Source organism: Girardinichthys multiradiatus, chromosome 5 (genome assembly GCF_021462225.1).
Source record: "Girardinichthys multiradiatus isolate DD_20200921_A chromosome 5, DD_fGirMul_XY1, whole genome shotgun sequence".
NCBI classification, from domain to species: domain Eukaryota; kingdom Metazoa; phylum Chordata; class Actinopteri; order Cyprinodontiformes; family Goodeidae; genus Girardinichthys; species Girardinichthys multiradiatus.
In genome coordinates, this window is record NC_061798.1 from 9,901,510 (window position 1) to 9,920,333 (window position 18,824).

Here is an 18,824-nt window from a genome sequence, read left to right on the forward strand (position 1 = left end):
GCTCCTCTCGATGTGGAGGAGCAGCGGCTCTACTCCGAGCCCCTCCCGGATGGCCGAGCTCCTCACCCTATCTCTAAGGGAGTGCCCGGCCACCCTACAGAGGAAGCTCATTTCTGCCGCTTGCATCCGGGATCTCGTTCTTTCGGTCATGACCCAAAGTTCATGGCCATAGGTGAGGATAGGAACGTACACCGACCAGTAAGAGGCTTGCTTTTCGGCTCAGCTCTCTCTTCACCACAACGGATCGGCACAACGCCCCCATTACTGTGGCAGCCGCACCGATCCGTCTGTCGATCTCCCGCTCCATTCTTCCCTCACTCGTGAACAAGACCCCGAGATACTTGAACTCCTCCACTTGAGGCAGGAACTCCTCTCCAACCTGAAGAGGACAAGCCACCCTTTTCCGGTCGAGAACCATGGCCTCGGACTTGGAGGAGCTGATCTTCATCCCAGCCGCTTCACACTCGGCTGCAAACCGCCACAGCGCATGCTGTAGGTCTTGGCTAGAGGGGGCCAGCAGGACCACGTCTTCTGCAAAAGGAAGAGACGAAATCCACTGGTCCCCAAACCAGACCCCCTCCGGTCCTTGGCTGCGTCTAGAAATCCTGTCCATAAAAGTTACGAACAGGACCGGTGACAAAGAGCAGCCCTGCCAGAGTCCAACATGCACCGGGAACAGGTCCGACTTAGTGCCGGCAATGCGGACCAAACTCCTGCTCTGCTTGTACAGAGACCGGATGGCCCCTAATAAAGGGCCCCCGATTCCATACTCTTGGAGCACCCCCCCACAGGGCATCACGAGGGACACAGTCGAATGCCTTCTCCAGGTCCACAAAACACATGTGAACCTGGAGAATGTGAAAATATTCTGTGTAAAACAGGGAAGTTCACCAGACTCACTGTTCCCACTGAATATCCTTTGTATGAGTCAAGCAGCTGTAACTAAGAAAGAAAATAAAGAAGACTTGAGGGAAACCTTAAGTTCTTGTTGTCTTTTTGGTGTTTTCCCATGTTTGGAGCACTTCAGCTTTTTCATTATGACCGCAGGGATATTTCTGCTTGTGGACAGTCACATGAAGGAGGAGGAGGGGAGTCATGCTGCCATCAGCTGCACTTGCAGTCATTAAGTTTAGTAATAGCTCAAATTTAGGAAATTTTTGTCTTAAAAAAAAAAGACAAAGATCCTTCAGTTTGTTCAGTCTGCAGTTGTTTCTCTGGAAACAATACAACCATGGGGAATTTGGTTTTGGGAGCATACAGCGGTGTCTTCCCTGAAAAAGACCATTATTTTCTGTTTCAATGTGAGCTATTAATGTGGTGTTTTGTGCTCTAAGGTGCGTGCTTGGAAACACCACCATCCTGGCAGAGTTCGCCGGGGAGGAGGACGTCAACCGCTTCTTTGCACAAGGTCAGTCGCTGGGAGCAAACACCACGAGCTGGCATGCCAACCCAGGAAGCAATCAAAATCGGATGGGCGGGGCAACCCAGCCCCACTCAGTTGGCCAGTGGAGCAGCAGCGGGGGTGGGGGCAAGGCCAGTGGGAGCGATCTGCTGTGGGGAGGAGTGCCCCAGTACTCCAGCCTGTGGGGGCCACCCAACAGGGAGGACGCCCGTGTGATTGGGAGCCCCACCGCGATCAACACCCTGCTGCCTGGTGATTTGCTGAGCGGGGAGTCCATGTAGGGGGGGCGATGCCACGGAACACCAACCCTCCATCAGCGCCACCAGCACCTATTGAGCCAGCATGATCAGGAGCAAAAGAAAAGTCCAAAACAGAAAAAGTGGTTGAAATGAGCAAGAGCAAAACTTAAACAAATCATGTGGCGATAATCAGTATCAAGTGAAACTCTTTCAAACTGTGAATTGTAAATCAGAAAGCTGAGGGTCCCTGACACAGACTGCAGACCCCATTGCCTCTGCTTTGCCCCGGTCCTCTTTCTTTTTCATTCATCTTTTTTTCCTCTCCATTTAGTATTATTTTCCAGAAGCAAACTGGATTTCATTTACAGCATTTTTAAACAGAACTGAAATTGGTCACAACACGAGAACCCTTCTAGGTGTTTTCCAGACGTATGCGCAGCATTCTGCGTGAAGTGTTTTTAGAAGAAGCAATCAAAGCTGCCATCTTTTTTTTATATGAACAAACAAATGAAAATCCTTCCAAAATAATACTGAAAACAACCATTCCCTGCATATCAATGGCCAATGATGATGTTCAAAGACCTTTAATTGTTTCGTTGACGTTTGTTTCTCAGCACTAATATTAGCCTTAAGTGCTCTCTGGCCCAGGACCTTCCCAAGCCACCTGACTTATTATTGCTTTTATCTTTTGGTTGTTTTTAATAAGTAAGGAATTAGCTGAAATCTTGCACAGTTCACCTCTGAGCCAACCAGGGGTCCAGGAAGCAGCGAAGAGCTCCGGACCACCTGACTGGCACTACCAATCATCTGCTCAGATCCTTGAACTTGTCTCAAGCGTAGGGTTTGCACCGCTGTAGACTTTTATGTGCAAAACCCTGCAAGTTTTTTTTTCTTCTTTTAAATTCTTATTGTCATCATTTATTACAAAATATGAGCTGCGAGAAGATTAAAGACATGAACCTTGTGATGTCCGGTTGGATCTAATCATCCCCTAAAGCCTGGACCCCAGTCGCTTACTGGTGCTCTGTCGAATCTCCTGTTAGCTCTGTTTGTTGTCAATCGGCCGATTTGCAGAGGACAAACGGAAAAAGGAACTCCTCAGTTTTATTTTGATGTGACATTTACATTGTGCAATATACACCATCAACCTTTCTTCCGTCCACACTCCATTGGGAGTTTTTTTTTTTTTTTTTTTTTTTCTTGTTGCTGTTTTTATGATTGTTGCTGATTTCAGCAAAACACTTTGGAACTTCAACCCCACCCCCACCCGTTTCTTTTTTCAAAAAAACAAAAACAAACTGATTCTTCTCCAGGCCTCCAATCTCTCTGAAGCTGTTGGGGAAAAAACAAAACTCTAAAGCGCAGAGGAAGGAGGAGGAGCTGGAGAACCGTGCATTGCTGCAAACTGACACTGGGTAGAACAATGCACACTTCCTCTCTGCATGCCACAGCCACACCCAACAGAGACTGAAACCGCAGCGGGATTGGATGGTCCTGGTTACCTTGGCACAATACCAAATTGGAGGTGGGGGTGAGGTGATTCTCCTAATGCAGTAGACCTACGAGTGTTCCTTGCGTTTGGTACTGTACAAACAGAAGAGACTTAAGACTTTGAGCATAGCACTTATGAAGAGCAAAACGCTTCAACTGCAATCCAATAAGAGAAGAAACCAGAGAGAGCAGCGGAAACATTGCAAACCTCCTGCTCCTCTACGTACTTTATCTATTCCATGGAAACGTGTTAGCTGCTGTTCCTCAGGTAGCAGGATGAAGGGAAACGCGGCTGGCTGTGAGGCGAAGAAATAAAAACAAAATAAACTGCTTCTTTGAACTGTTTTAAAGTGAATATCACTGTTACTCCAAAATTATTAGCCTTGTTCTGGTCCGGAGGTAAGAGACTCCAGTTGTCAGTCGAGAAGAAGATGAGTGGATCTGGGAAGGGGGGGGCGTGTCCACTGAGTGCCTCTTTACTGTGCAGAACCTCCTCTTGGGATCCTCAATGACTGGCCAATCACGACTCTCTTTGCCACACATCTCCAACTGGGAGGAGGAAGGGGGTCGTCCTGCCGTCTCCTCCATCTCTCAGTCCTTTACACAAAAATCACTTTAGCTGGAAGATGTAAGAGTCATATTTCTGGAATTTTTGCCAGTGTACTTTGTATTGTTTGGAAAAGATCTTTGTTTATGATTTGTTTTTTAAATGTGTGTGTGTTTTATGATTAGTCTACATGCAGTGGTCTACAAGATAACTGGCTGCTGAACTAGCCCTTCACTGTTCATATGCAGAAACACTTTGGTCAGAGGTGCCTCTGTATATTCATCCTGTGTATTGAATGCAAAACGAGGATCAATACTACAGACCGTTAATGATTGTGTTGAACTGCTCGTGCTTTTGTTTTTGACAGTATTCGGTAGTACTTCCAGGTAGTATCCTGATGCGTAAAAGTTAAGGTAGTCTCAGATGTCGGGATGCGAGTGTCCGTCATTCAGAGCTGCTCCTCCTGCCTGCAGGCTTCTCACCCTCTGCCTGGCTGCTACCCTGTAACCTCCTCCTTAATCCTCCACCTCAACCAGACCCAGTAGCCCTCTCCTGACCAGCCACCAACTGACCCTCCTATACGTTTCTATGCAAAAAGAAAACCAGAACAGAGGTGAGGGGGTGGGCTCTTTACAGCATGCCAAAATCCAACTTTGCCCCCCAGTGAGCTCCTGTCAGCACTTCAAACCGGCCTCCGTTTATCAAAGGTCGGCCTTTTCTCTCTGTGCTGAAGACTTCTGTCCAGCCTAATCTCAGGGTAGGGGAGTTGATGTTTGCCAGTATTAGAGGCAGCTCTCCGTATCGGTCCTCTCTGCAGTGAGAGCAAAACTAAAAATTCTAGAGCTCACGCCTCCAGTTTTGATCCACATTCAAGGTGGCCTAATGCTATCAGTGCACATAAAAGTTGCCAATGTATTGTGCCAATATGAATTAGCTGTGTCATACTGTATCTCTTCTGTTAGCTGTATTGGAGGAGCTTTGATGACCTTTGCAGAGGGTGCAGAAGGCAGGAGCAACAAAAGAGTGGCAGCATCCCCTCCCTTCATCCACTGAGACTTTTATTTGTCAGCTTTTTTGGGGGGAAGGCCCCTTGCTAAGAAGAAAATCTTTACTCAGTTTGGGGGTTTCAGTTTGCTACAGTGCACAGTTGATGATGGGTAATCCCGGGTACATATTTTTTTAAAAACCAAAAATTAAAAAATTGCATTTTAATGTCATTTTTATGAAGTTTGACATAAAAATCTTAAGAAATGCTTAAAAAAAATCTAAATGGTAAAAAAAAAAAAGATCTATGATATGTTAAAGCTCTGCACTTCTAGCTGAAACGTGTCCAGGTCGTCAGCCGCCACCGCCGCCATCCTGTAGGGGTGGACGCCGCGGCTGGGGCTCCGTTTTGTGGATCCTGTATTTATCTCGTTTTTGTGTTTCGTGTCCCGCTCAAAGCGGGCCCCGCTGAACTGTACATTTCCACACACCAGGACGGCTTCAGGCCCTCTGTCTCAGCCTCACTCTCTCTTCTTCTGCAGCTACTGGAAGAGAGAGGCACATTTTAAGAGGTACAGTCTTAAAAAAATATATATATTAAAAAAGGTTTGAAATTAAAGGAAATGGGAAAAGGCTACCTTTCAGGACTTGGAGTCCATCAGCACACAAGCAAAAATCACTATTGCCTGTTTCTGTAACTGCCTTGATCCAAGCTCAGACAGACCCAATAGCCGAGGACCTCCCAGCATTCTGTACTGACCGGAGAGCCCTGACAGCGAAGGGGGTTTCCCATGCTGCACCAGCATCGAGAGGCTCTCCTCTCCATATCTCTCTAGATACCAGAAATAATGTATTCACAGCATACACACACTTGTGCACACAGTGGTAATTTTTGATATGGGCAATTGCCCAGGGCAGCATTAGAAAGGGTGTTCGAGGACCAGATACATATTTTTATCAGTTGTAGCCTGAACGGTTTTCTATTGCTTTAATGCATTTGCTGTTAATGGATAGTTGGCACCTCCGTGAGTTAAGTGGGCATTTCCTGCTTGGTGCTGAGAGTAGGAAGACGTGCTTTCTGCAGGACTGCACCATATTCTTTCCTGCTCTCGAATCTTTGATCAATTCCTGCATTCTAATTGGTTGGGAGGCAACAGAAGGGAAGGGCTTGCCCTGTGAGAGATCATATTTGCAAGAACCGCCACTGTGTGCACATATACACAAACACACACATATATATATATATATGTGTAAAATATACATACTGTGAGTACCGCATGGGGTATCACCTCTTCAGACTTCTTGGATCGTGACCTCTGAGATTTTTGTTCTCCCCCTGAAAGGTCCTGGTTTATTACAGCCAATAAAGAGCAATATGTATTTTCCCCGCAAATAAGCGATAGGAAGGAAAGGATTTGGTGTCGAGTGGAAACCGATACTTGATTGATTGAAAGCAACGTCTTTCTTAAACTGAGTTAGATATGCACGTTCTGGTTTCAAAGACGTACCACAGTACGCTGTGTATGTGTGTGTATTTGTTTGTGATCAGCCTAATTTTAAAAAGCCCAACCTGAAGCACCTGCTAAGTTGCATATTTCACCCTGTTGTTAAATCGCAGACATATCAAAACTACAAAAAAAGAAAGCTATTTAACAAAATACTTGAATCATAGAGCGCCAACAGCATAATGTGAAGTCAGTAATTATTTTTTTCTGTTAGACTGACAGGTACATATATGGGCTTTTTTTGTAGAGAATATCATGTGTTGCTTTAGGTTACTGATTTGGAAAAAAAGAACTCATCTCAGATGTTTGTATGAATGTGTTCTCAAAAACTACTCGGCACATGGTCTGCTGTTATGTTCCACTCAGTGTGTTATGTTGTGTCTTTATATGTATTTTTTAATGTCTAATTCATTCTGATTATCTTCTAATGTTGCACTGAGTGTCTTCTACCCCTTGCCCGGCTAATCGTAGGTAAACGCGTCTAAGTGCAGAGGGGAGACGGTGACAATTCACGTGTGCATGTTTACTCAAGGACTTTGTTTTTTTGCCCCCGTTCTGTCTGTAAAAATGATCTACCTTATAGTGGCTCTTATTGTGGGATAATCCCATTTGAGGATTATCATGGAATATTGCACCGTTTTGTTTCAGTTACGTAAAAATGTAGCAAATAAAAGCATTAAAAAAAGTTTAAAAAAAATTTTTAAGTAAAAAAAAAAAAAAAGAAACAAGCTAACTGTGGCCATAGATAGCCGTGGTAGGACTAGTAATCCAGAAATGAACTTGTCAGAGAAACGTAAAGGGATAAAGCATTGGAGACGGGTTTGTTAAGACTCATTGCAGAGGTGCCTATCTTTTGTCTTTTGCGAAAGCCACCTGTCGTTTACAAGCATTTCATTTGTTTAAAGCTAAAAATGAAAAAACAGGACTCTACAACAAAAAAGTCCTTCAAAAGGATGAAGCTCATCTTCCATCGAATACTGATGTGAAAATCTTGCAAAATAAAGATTTGACGCTACTTCAGAACTCTGGGATCGATCAGTGTTTGTGTCGTATTTAAAAAGAAAATAGTTTATTTCTCTTTTCAGTGACTATTTCTCTCTGTGCGTGTATTGATTTGTGATTTGATGTTTCCTGTAAGACAGCGACGCAGTTCGCTCACTTTCTTGCACACGCATTAAATAAAAACAAAAAAACAGATTTTTTTCGTCTCAGGAAGGCCAGGGTTCCCGATTCCAACCGCATCAGTTCTGCGTTTTTGACAGTAGTGCGATGAAAAGCTAAAAGGAACTGACAAACTATTCTACTCCAAGCAATCACTGAAGGTTTATTAGTTTACGGAATAGAAAGAGGACCATAGTTTCATTAAAACTACAAAAAAATGTTTATAGAAGTTACATGTTTACCAAATAAGACTGAGAATCAATTTTATTGCGAAAAGTGGAGCGCTTTACATGAGAAATCCAAGTAGAAATTGCTTTACATTGAAACGATGATCAGTTCATTAAAATTACAACAAGTGTTTTATTTTTTCTTTAATGTTTTCACCTGTTTTCATTTTCCATCCAGTTGTTCGGGAGCATTGTGCAAGCCATTTATTGTTCTTTTAATCATCTCTCCTGTCTGTAGTATGTTCCTGTGACTGAGATAATATGTCCTCCCATGTAACTGGTGGTTTTGAAGAGGAGGGATGGAGCTGGTTGTAAAAAGGATTCTGATCTATGCACAAAAGTGGGAGGGACAAGTCCAAACACCTGCAGATGTACTGCAGGTGTTTGGCAACAAGACTCTGGGCATCGGGGGGTTGGATGTTTCGGGGTTATTTTCGTTTTTTGTTTTGTTTGTCGTCACCCCCCTCCCCCGCCAAAGCCCTGTCTTTATCTAATGTTTAAGCTAAACTTTACATTGCGTCATCATGCTGTGTAATCCTTAACCAATGAGCGCTTATCTTTCTGCTAAAGCACTGTGGGTTGTTCTGAAAAAAATCCCATGACTTTTAAGGCTGTCTGTTTTTTAGGGAGAGGAGGGAGGGTCAGAGTGGAGTGGGTTGGGGGTACGTTGCCTTTCTCTTCACTTTGGGAAAAAAACATTAAAGAAAAATGTCTGTACATGAAATGCAAAGTTGTGGCTTTTAATGTTCTTTTTTTCTCCTCATAGAATGTGATTGTTAAAAACATGCATTGGAAAAAAAAAAAACAACGTTTCCATGAGTTATGGAGCTTCTTTCAGACTATATTAATAAAATACACATTTTCTTGGCTGTTACTTGTTGTTCTGTCCTTTTTTTTGTGTGTGTCCTGTCCGCTAGAGTACCACTCATAATTGTTGTCTGAGTGTCAAGAAGAAGCCCAACAGATTTACTGGTCTGCTAACCATCCCAATTTGACCCTTGGTAAACTCTCAGATCCAATTTTTCCTGCTTCATATGTATCGGTTTTAAAGACAAAATAGTTACCATGACAAAGATATCTGTACTTACTTCCCCTGTACGTGGACATAATGTTATGACTGATTGACATATAGTCTTATATATTGCTGTTTCCCTCTAAAGTGTCTTGAGATGACTTTTATTGGGGTGGTGCATAAATACTATCAACTGACCACCATCACCCCGTAGGGTGGACCCCAGCTTCCCCCCACTGGTGAGAGTCTATTTCAAGTGAGGCACAAATGAAAACGGAATCACCCGATTTTTATTTTCATTTGTTAAAAATGTTGATTAAACACTTTTTATAAAATAAAAATAAAATAACACTGAGGGAATTGCATTGAGTTGTCTCTTGATATTTATATATACAGTCTGGTGAAAAGTATTTGCCCCCTTCTAGATTTCCTCTGTTTTTTGTCACACCTAAATGACAGTAGTCAGGACAGAGTGACCTATGAAATGAAAATCCACTTTCCAGAAAAATTTGGGTAAATATGATTAATGTACGATGTTACGAAGGGGGGAATTACTTTTCCACTTATAGCCATGTTGGTTTGAAAAGCTTCCATTAAATTCTTATCTGAAAACTGCATTTTGTATTTACTCATGTTCGCTTCGTCTGATACTAAACTATGTTTGATGATCTGAACCCTTTCAATGTGGCAAAAAAACAAGCAAAAACAAAAAAAAAACAGAAGAAGCCTGGGAGGGGAATATACCTTTTCTTTAGTTTGGAGGTCGCTAAAATATATTTTCTGACAGCCAACGAAGATGTGAAAGAGTCCTGTGAATTTCAGAACGGTTGGGTTGCCCTCATGCTGGTCTAACATGTCATTTTTAAGAATCCCTCCTTGGAAAGAGAGCCCCACTTGGGCTTTCATAACGGTTTCCAGAGCTGGCCTTCTTCACCGGGCAGTTTTTGTACTCTGAGGATTCGACTTCCTCCAGACGTAGAGTGGCCAGTTTTCGGCTGGGAGACTGCACCCCGATCATCTCCTCGTAGATGGGTGCCTGAGACTGTGACTTGGGCCTCTGGGAGGCTTTACCCTGAACACCATCGAGACAAGACGGGAGAAAAACAAATCAGTGAGCTGAACAAATTATGTAGAAGCGAACTCTCGATTTCCTGTGTCAAAATCAGAGTTTGTCATTCTCTCCCCACATGGCGTCTGTTTATTTAAAAACCCCAAAGGAGCTTAAATCCAAGAGGAAAGTATGAAAAACTGACTCTTCCTATTAGTAACCATATAAATCAACTAATATTGTGAAACAAATAACCAAAGTTCAATTTCTGTCTCTAAACGTTTAGAAAAACATGCTGACAGCATGTAGGAGAACTTATGAAATCAGTGTGGTTTTTGTGGTAAGCTGGAGAGGAAGTCTTCTGGCACGCCCTCATCTACCAGGTGCTGTTTGTAGCCCCCTCCCCTTCCTCACCCCATATCTCTCCCTTGTTTGAGTATGGTGTCACACCAGCAGAACGCAACCTCCAAGACCACTCACTTTAAAAACCACCACACATCCAACTAGGATCAGGAGGAGGAGGAGGACGCCCACGGCACCTGTCAAGGCATAGATCAGCGTGGGGTAGCTGGAGCAGCCGCATCGATCGTCTGCAGAAAAACATACATACACACACAATCACAATAACGACGAGTGATTGTATGAGATAAAAACACCACGTGATAACAAATAGAATAACACCCCATGTATGATGGCTGCAAAGCAGAAACCACAAACTTCCTTCCTACTGAGTCTGCAGTGTGAATGTATTGTTATTTGAAGGGGGACACCAGTTACTGTTGAGAGGAGTAATATTTAAGATGGAAAGATGAGCAGCCAAACCGTTAATGAATGAGAATGCACAAACAGGTCATCACCATGCAGGGTCACTGATGTGATCAAGAGACGCATGCTGTTGGCAGGAGATAAAAACACAGCAGAAGAGTGACTTCCTGAAGGTCAAAGTTAATTTACAACCAGATTCTAATCCCTGACAACTGACTGTGTGAACGTTTTGTATTTAACTCCATCCATCTTCACATCAACTCAAACCAGCTTCCCTGTCCCTGATGAAGTAAATCCTCCCCACAGCATGATGCTGCCACCATTGTGTTGGACTATAAGGACGGTGTTTTCTGTCAGACTTGCATGTAGGCAAGAAAGTTTAATTTTGGTCTCATTTGACCAGAGCACCTAACACGTTTGCTGTGTCAACAACATGGCTTGTGGAAAACTGAAAACAGAACTTTTTATAGCTTTATTTCAACACTTGACTTTGTTTTTTCCAATCTTCCATAAAGACCAGTTTGAGGAACACAACTTATAGTTGTCGTGTTGGGAGATTCTTCCCCCAGAGCTTTGGAACTGAATAATTTGAATAATAAACTGAACTTAACTGCATTGTTTGATCATTAGGATCAACTGCAAATGGATGTACTTGACCAAGAATCTGTCAGCGTGATTGGATTGAATTTGTTTTTTTAATTGTGAAGTGCATGTGTTTTGAATTGGTGGTATATAAATAAACTGACTTGAACTGATACAACTCTGCAGCTCCTCCAGAGTTGTATTGAACATCCTACCAGGTCTTTATGTGGAAGGCCATGTCTTGATAAGTTTGTAGTTGCAGCTGTCCATCTTGTTAGGATTCAAGCAGAGATGATTCACAGTGGAAAAGGCTTCATGATATACGATAGTGTCCAAAACTATCACCCACTGAGGAGAATCATGTTGCCACCAGTGCAGAGCTTGCTTGAGATTGCTAGCAAGTGAATGTGAGTGCATCTGTGTGCAGTGTGTGAAGAAGCAGTCCAATGATGAAAAGCAACAGACTGGTGCTATTTTTTATTTTATTTTTTTCTAGACGGGGTCTGCAACCAGTGACTCCGAAGCCATAAGTGGCTCTTTTGTTTTTAAATATAGATTTCATAAATGATGGAGCTTTTAGGTTTTTTTTGTTGTTTTTTAATAGAATAACTGCATTAAATATCCACAACAGAATGACACTTAGAGTAACAGTAATGTTTTTTAAAAGTATTTTTCTTGCCATTAGGTTGGAAACAGTGCTTTGTTTTTCTACATATTTTTTTCACAATTGTCAAAAATTGAAGAAAATGTTTCAATTCTTTTTTTTTTTTTACAAAGGCTTTGTGTTTTTCTTTATTTTAAAACCTAAAAACAGAAATAAAATGGTGGTTCTCTAAAAATGAAAACAAATCGCCTATGGTAGATAATTATCAAAAATTATAAGTTGTATTTTTCCCAAAGACTGTGTAACATTTGCAGCTCTAAATGAGTTTCATTTAGTTGGACTGAGGGCAATATTTGTAAAGGTTGCAGACTAGTCTAGAACCACCACTGAGAGCTGTGAAAAAAAAAGTTTTGTTGTTTTTAAGAATCTTATTTTGTGGGATGTAGAAATCCAAAAGATAAGAAATAATGCATAATTAATTATACATGTAATGAATGATTATTGGCTATGTCAAAGTCTGAATTGGAATCCTGCCACTACAATACAGTGAAGTGAGTACATGCCTAAGATTCCAAACACACCTCTCAGGTGGTAACCAGCTCCCTCTGTGGTGTCACCCACCTTGCACAGAAATAAAGAAAACTTGACCCCTTAGACTGGTGCTGCTGTTGGGCCTGCCTCGTAGGAGCAGCTGGCAGCTGTAGAGGCCGCTGTCCTCGGGCTGGAGCTGCAGCAGGGTCACATGGAAGGTGATGCCGCCGGGTCTGGGCGCAGACGACAGCTGGACCCTCTCAGTGGGGAAGAGAGAACTGAGGTGTTGCTGTGAATGGTAGGCCACCTGGACGGGGGCGCGGCCCCTTTGTCTGCTCAGAATCACACCTTCCACAGCCGAGCCTTCCCTGTTCGGGGTGTGACAGGGAAGCACAGCCGAACCCCCGGCGCACGTTGGTATCGGGTCTATGTCCATGGAGCCCGGGACATCTCCAGGGAGAAAAAGGAATAAAAGCAATGTAACATCTGGGACATAATCACTTAAAAAATAGATGATTATATGGAGCCAAACGCCTCTCATAAGGTTTTATAGTACATATATATTTATATTTATATATATATATATATATATTTATATATATATATATATATATATATATATATATATATATATACAGTACAGACCAAAGGTTTGGACACACCTTCTCATTCAAAGAGTTTTCTTTATTTTCATGACTATAAATATTGTAGCTTCACACTGAAGGCATCAAAACTATGAATTAACACATGTGGAATTATATACTGAACAAAAAAGTGTGAAACATCTGAAAATATGTCTTATATTCTAGGTTCTTCAAAGTAGCCACCTTTTGCTTTGATTACTGCTCCGCACACTCTTGGCATTCTGTTGATGAGCTTCAAGAGGTAGTCACCTGAAATGGTTTTCACTTCACAGGTGTGTCCTGTCAGGTTTAATAAGCGGGATTTCAAGCCTTATAAACGGGGTTGGGACCATCAGTTGTGTTGTGCAGGAGGTGGATACAGTACACAACTGATAATCTTACAGAATAGACTGTTAGAATTTGTATTATGGCAAGAAAAACGCAGTTAAGTAAAGAAAAACGAGTGGCCATCATTACTTTTAGAAATGAAGGTCAGTCAGTCCGAACAATTGGGAAAACTTTGAAAGTGTCCCCAAGTGCAGTCGCAAAAACCATCAAGCGCTACAAAGAAACTGGCTCACATGAGGACCGCCCCAGGAAAGGAAGACCAAGAGTCACCTCTGCTGCGGACGATAAGTTCATCCGAGTCACCAGCCTCAGAAATCACAGGTTAACAGCAGCTCAGATTAGAGAACAGGTCAATGCCACACAGAGTTCTAGCAGCAGACACATCTCTAGAACAACTGTTAAGAGGAGACTGTGTGAATCAGACCTTCATGGTAAAATAGCTGCTAGGAAACCACTGCTGAGGACAGGCAACAAGCAGAAGAGACTTGTTTGGGCTACAGAACACAAGGAATGGACATTAGACCAGTGGAAATCTGTGCTTTGGTCTGATGAGTCCAAGTTTGAGATCTTTGGTTCCAACCACCAAACCACCGTGTCTTTGTGTGGCGCAGAAGAGGTGAACGGATGGACTCTACATGCCTGGTTCCCACCGTGAAGCATGGAGGAGGTGTGATGTTGTGGGGTTGCTTTGCACTCTTTTTCACGGAAACATCTCAAAGCCACCTTTTGTTTTAGTGCTTAGTGGTTTAAAAGGTGACTTATTTGTGTCTAACTACGGATGTGAATTAACTAGCTAATAATGTATGTGTCAGACTCTGAAACCACCAGATTGCAACTTGATTATTTTTATTTTTTACCATGACAGGAGGCACGCAAGCAAGAAAAGAGGTATTTAGTATGGGCTTGAAGCCAGTAGAGCATAACTGGAGTAAAGTGAGAGCGACTGTTCACAGGTATTCTTCAGCAAAGATGGTAAAACATAACTGCTTCTGGGCATGGTGCAGGTGGTGTAGGGGTTTAAGCATGCCACACATTTTCTGCACACCCTTCCCCCGCTCTTTCTACCATTTCCTGTCTGCTTACGGTAAAAAAATAATAAAATAAAGGCCACCAGTGCCACAAAAAAACAAACATACAACAACAACAAAAAACATAACTGCTTCTGTGAAAACATTTGCACTCATCAGCCCAGATGTTGCGCTTGGAAGAACTTGGACATTGTCAACATGACGCAAGGCCAATCGACCTGTCGCTGGATACAGCAGGAAAAAGCGATGGTTCTGGATTTGCATCTCGGGGCCCTTATCTCAGCATCATTGTGCCACTTGAGGCGGATCTCAAACGCACATCAAGCCTTCATTGATGTAAAGGGGGAAATACACAGTATGAAGAACCAGGTCATGTAAACTTTTGATTAGGGTCATTTGGGTACTTTCTGTTGTCATTATGATTAAAATAAATGTCTTCACTCAACAACCAATCATTCTGTATCGTCATTTTTCTTCTCTGAAAAAGGCCAAAACAAAAACTGGATTCTTCCAGACTATGTAAACTTATGAGCACACCTTTACTGGACATCTAAACACAATAATTTGCAACATTACTGGGTAGTCACATTATACTTACAACCCTACTGGGAGAATTAGATTTTTAGGGGTGACTGTGGCTCAAGTAGTTGCAATCAGAAGGTTGTGGGTTCAATTCCAGCTTCCCCCTGTCACATGTTGATGTTCCCTTGGGCAAGCCAAGTTGCTTACCAATCTGAGTATCGTTATATGAATGTGTGTGAGTGTGACTGGGTGAATGTGGCTCTAGTGTAGCACTCTGAGTGCCACGTATTACCAAAAGGTGTTTAAGTGTTTATGTTCCTGTCCTTGGCTCCTGGCACCTTATTGGTCAGTGACATTTATTTCAGTCTGAATATAATTTTCTGATATATTAAGGGTCAGGCAGATAGTTTGGAAATTTGATATAAGCTGATCACTGATCTTTGTTATGAATTTGCTGCATTAGGAGAGAATTAAACAGATTCTACAATCCAAATATTTGATACTCAATACAAGAACTCGTTCATGTGAGATTTTAGTTCAGTGTTTAATAAATTCACTTTTAGCCTCCTTAAACTAAATGTGGAGCTAGTTCTGATTAAGGGTGGCTTGGCATCACATTAATGGTTCCATTCAATAAGAAAATTACATAAAATAATCCTAAAACTGGCCAGACAGGGTCAGGATTAAGTAATATTTAAAAGATATTTAATATCTTAGTCATATGATCAGCTCGCTAATTGTTTGTGCAGCAATTCTGAGGAAGTTGCTGCCAGACCTAAAACCATTTAAACACTGTCAGTTTTAGAGCTTGCATGGTCCCTGATCTCATGAGGTGGCCAGTGATGGTTTTACGGTGTCTTAGCTCAGCAGTCGTGCAAATATTAACAGTTTTTTCATCCGCTAGTCAGAGGAGTACGGCTGAGTACAGCAGAAAGGGAAAACGTGCCTTCTTACCCAGTAACAGCACAGCTGAACGGTTACCTTCACAAAATCCGGCTGGTGAAGATAATCCAGCTTGTCATTTTAGGGAGATATGGAATGTGTTTGTTATAATTTATGAAAAAAAGCAACTAAAAATATTTTCTGTTAGAGCAGATGAGCTAATAATACATCGCAAACATATAAAGTTAACCATTTTTTTTCTGTTTATCTCAGTGTTTTGCTCCAGCTGTTTAAAAGTACTTATTGTTCGCTCCAAATAATTCATAGAACATGTTATTTTATCTTTCAGGATCTGAAAAAAAGCCTCTGATGCCATATAATCATTAACTTTTAATAATCTCAAGTCAAATTTGGGGGGGTTCTAAGGGGGCTGGAGCCCCTGCCCTTATAAACGTCTCTGCACAGCCAGTGGTTTCTGGAGGTTTCACTTCTTCGCGGATTCACAGGAATCCTGTTAACGGATGGTTTGAAGAAGCGAAAGAGAGATGGAGTGAGAGAAAGGAGGCTCACCAGCGGTAACATAGAGGAAGGTTTCAGTGCTTCCTTGAATCTTTTCGTCCACAGAGCCAACTCTCTCCACCATAAACTCGCAGATGTAGTGGTCTGTGTCGGCGGCTCTGAGCTGGGAGATGGTCACATTGACGGCGCGGTCGCTCGGGTCTCCGCTGACGGTCACTCGGTCTCTGAAGGACTCGTTCACAGAGGCGTCGTTCTGGGTGTACTTGAAGAAAACTTCAGTGGGACGGAGCCAGGTGCGCCTCAGGTAGAGGCCGAAGGGCCGAAGGGAGCCTCTCGGCTCCATGTGACAGGGGACCAGTACCGACTCTCCCTCCAGCCGCTCCACGAACGAAACCTCGCTGCAAAAAACTGGAAGGAGACAAAAAGAAAGTGGCACAAATTAAATACGCATAACTCATTTTTGTTTGTTTGTTTGTTTTGTTTATAATGATTTATTTCTGTTTATTTTTTTTTTCATTTTTGGAAAAAAAGACTTGACAAAAAAAAAAAATCTGCGATTTATAACAAAAGATAGTCTAACTTTTAAAGATGTGGTTTAAAGTTTATACAAAAACAGTGACGCTGACATTTTTCTCTTTTTTGACAGTCAGTAGGAGGTATATCGTTTTAGAGGTCAGAATAATCAGAAATGCAATTATTAAAACATCACCCCAGTAGCTATTATTTTTTAGATCTGTGGTTCTTGATGTGAAGGTAGGCTCCCTTTTAAAGGAGTGAAATGTTAAGGGGATACATAATCGCTTCAAAAATCAAGTTAAACAAAAACAGTAATGGCAAATCAAATTTATACTATACATTTTAGAAGAACTACCGACAAGGAGATACGCAGTAGGCCTTTATTAGCGGTTAAAGTGCTGTCATTATATTCCTTGTTTAAAAGTGGGATTTTCTGGGTCGTGACCTCAAAGCATCTAGAAGGGTAAGCAGTATAGCAGTAGGTGTCAGTCAACTAAGTCTGTAAAAGTTGGATCTTAGATTTTTTTTCCTAGCACTGATGCTTTTTTTTATCTCATTCACATCAACGTCTATTTTGGGGAAGCCATGATCGTACCCACAACCCGCACCAAACACCCAAAGTCAGAGCTTTAAGAGAGCTGAAGCACCTTTGTGCACAATTTGTTTTTCCACTAGCTTTTATGTCTGCGTGCGTTATTCATTTTTCATTTCACATAATTTATCATTTTAATACATTTCTGTCATCTAATTCTAATGTTCTGGATTATAATTTAAAGGTTCAATATTTACGTCTAGATGGTGCTTTTGCACGTACAGCTAAGGTTTGAGTTTTATTGGCATATCATAGAGATGTAGTTCAAAAACTGTTTCAAAAAGTAGATTACACCAATTTCCTATTTAATTACGTTTACATTAAAGGAACTCTGAAGCCGTTTTGACATAGTTTTAAAAACCCAAAAGAAAAACAGGAATGATCCAGTGTGTTTTTGTCATCTGGAGGTATTCTTCCAACATGACATTCATTTTTTACAATGAGAAGAAAGTAACCTAAATTGGTATACCTTGAACTAAATCAGCAGCATCCAACTTACCAAACCCACTGAGTGTGATGACCACAATCCACAGAGAAGCCAGGTACCGGATCCCAGTCATCTTCAATGCCTCCAGGACTAAAACTGATTTTGAAGGAAGACAGTGATGCAAACCATGACAGCATGCATGTGGATGGTTCAAACAGATGAGACAAAAGTCTGGGCGACCGTAAATGAAACCAAGAGGAACCCAATGTAGCTCCACCTTCCAACCTCAAGGCATGTGCAAGAGGAAGCACACAAACACAATAAAGATGTAGTCAAACCATTCGTCTTTCAATGCAGAAACGGTCACAGAAATAGAAACATTTTATAATATCAGGCATTAGCAACACTGTAGCAGTTAGAGTATCTTATTGTGTTAAGATGATTTTGCTTTTCTGTTCACATAAATTAATAAAGTCTTAAAAATTTGCATCAATTGCTTCACTTCTTCAAAATGTATTGTGACAATTATTTGAATATCCCAGACGAAACAATGCTGACAGTCCATCCGTGCACAGGAAGTGTGGTTATGTTTGTCAGTGATAAATTGCATCACCCCCAGACACATATATACAGGCTTCCTTAATTTTTATGATTAATGTAAAAGAACTTTGTAGCCCTCCTGAGGCGTCGGACGGTTTGCCAGAATCGCTTCGAGGCCAACCAGTAGTCCTTCTCCATGGCCTCACCGAACTCTTCCCAGGCCCGAGTTTTTGCCTCTGCCACAGCCCGGGCCGCAGCACGCTTGGCCTCACGGTACCCGTCAGCCGCCTCAGGAGTCCCACAAGCCAACCACAGCCGATAGGACTCCTTCTTCAGCTTAACAGCATCCCTTACTGCCACCGGGTTCTGGGATTGCCGCCACGACAGGCACCGCAGACCTTACGGCCGCAGCTATGGGCAGCAGCATCGACAATAGATGCAGAGAACATGGTCCACTCTGACTCTATGTCTCCAACATCCCCCGGGATCTGGTCGAAGCTCTCCCGGAGGTGGGAGTTGAATACATCCCTGGCCGAGGGCTCCGCCAGGCGTTCCCAGCAGACCCTCACTATGCGCTTGGGCCTGCCGAGTCTGTCCGGCTTTCTCCTCCTCCAGCGGATCCAACTCACCACCAGGTGATGATCAGTGGACAGCTCAGCCCCTCTCTTCACCCGAGTGTCCAAAACATGCGGCCGAAGGTCTGATGATACGACAACAAAGTCGATCATC

At 42.4% G+C, this 18,824-nt stretch overlaps 2 protein-coding genes across 4 annotated transcripts in view; one reads left to right on the forward strand and one right to left on the reverse strand.

Annotated features, from left to right (window-relative positions):
- tnrc6c2 (trinucleotide repeat containing adaptor 6C2) overlaps nucleotides 1–8,430 on the forward strand; it is a 62,220-nt gene extending 53,790 nt beyond the window's left edge. For all 3 annotated transcript variants that reach the window (XM_047366440.1, XM_047366441.1, XM_047366442.1), the window contains one exon: nucleotides 1,335–8,430. In XM_047366440.1, coding sequence (XP_047222396.1) covers nucleotides 1,335–1,683 — 349 coding nt within the window. In that variant the 3' untranslated portion in view covers nucleotides 1,684–8,430. The remainder of the gene's footprint in view (nucleotides 1–1,334) is intronic.
- Nucleotides 8,431–8,840: 410 nt separating this feature from the next.
- LOC124868831 lies at nucleotides 8,841–17,801 on the reverse strand. Its single transcript, XM_047366443.1, has 5 exons — nucleotides 17,628–17,801; nucleotides 16,072–16,428; nucleotides 12,189–12,548; nucleotides 10,097–10,206; nucleotides 8,841–9,640 (listed from the first exon to the last, which is right to left on the reverse strand). Exons 1-5 carry the CDS (start codon nucleotides 17,686–17,688, stop codon nucleotides 9,431–9,433), a joined length of 1,098 nt encoding a protein of 365 aa, XP_047222399.1. The 5' UTR covers nucleotides 17,689–17,801; the 3' UTR covers nucleotides 8,841–9,430.
- Between the last annotated feature and the right edge of the window lie 1,023 nt (nucleotides 17,802–18,824).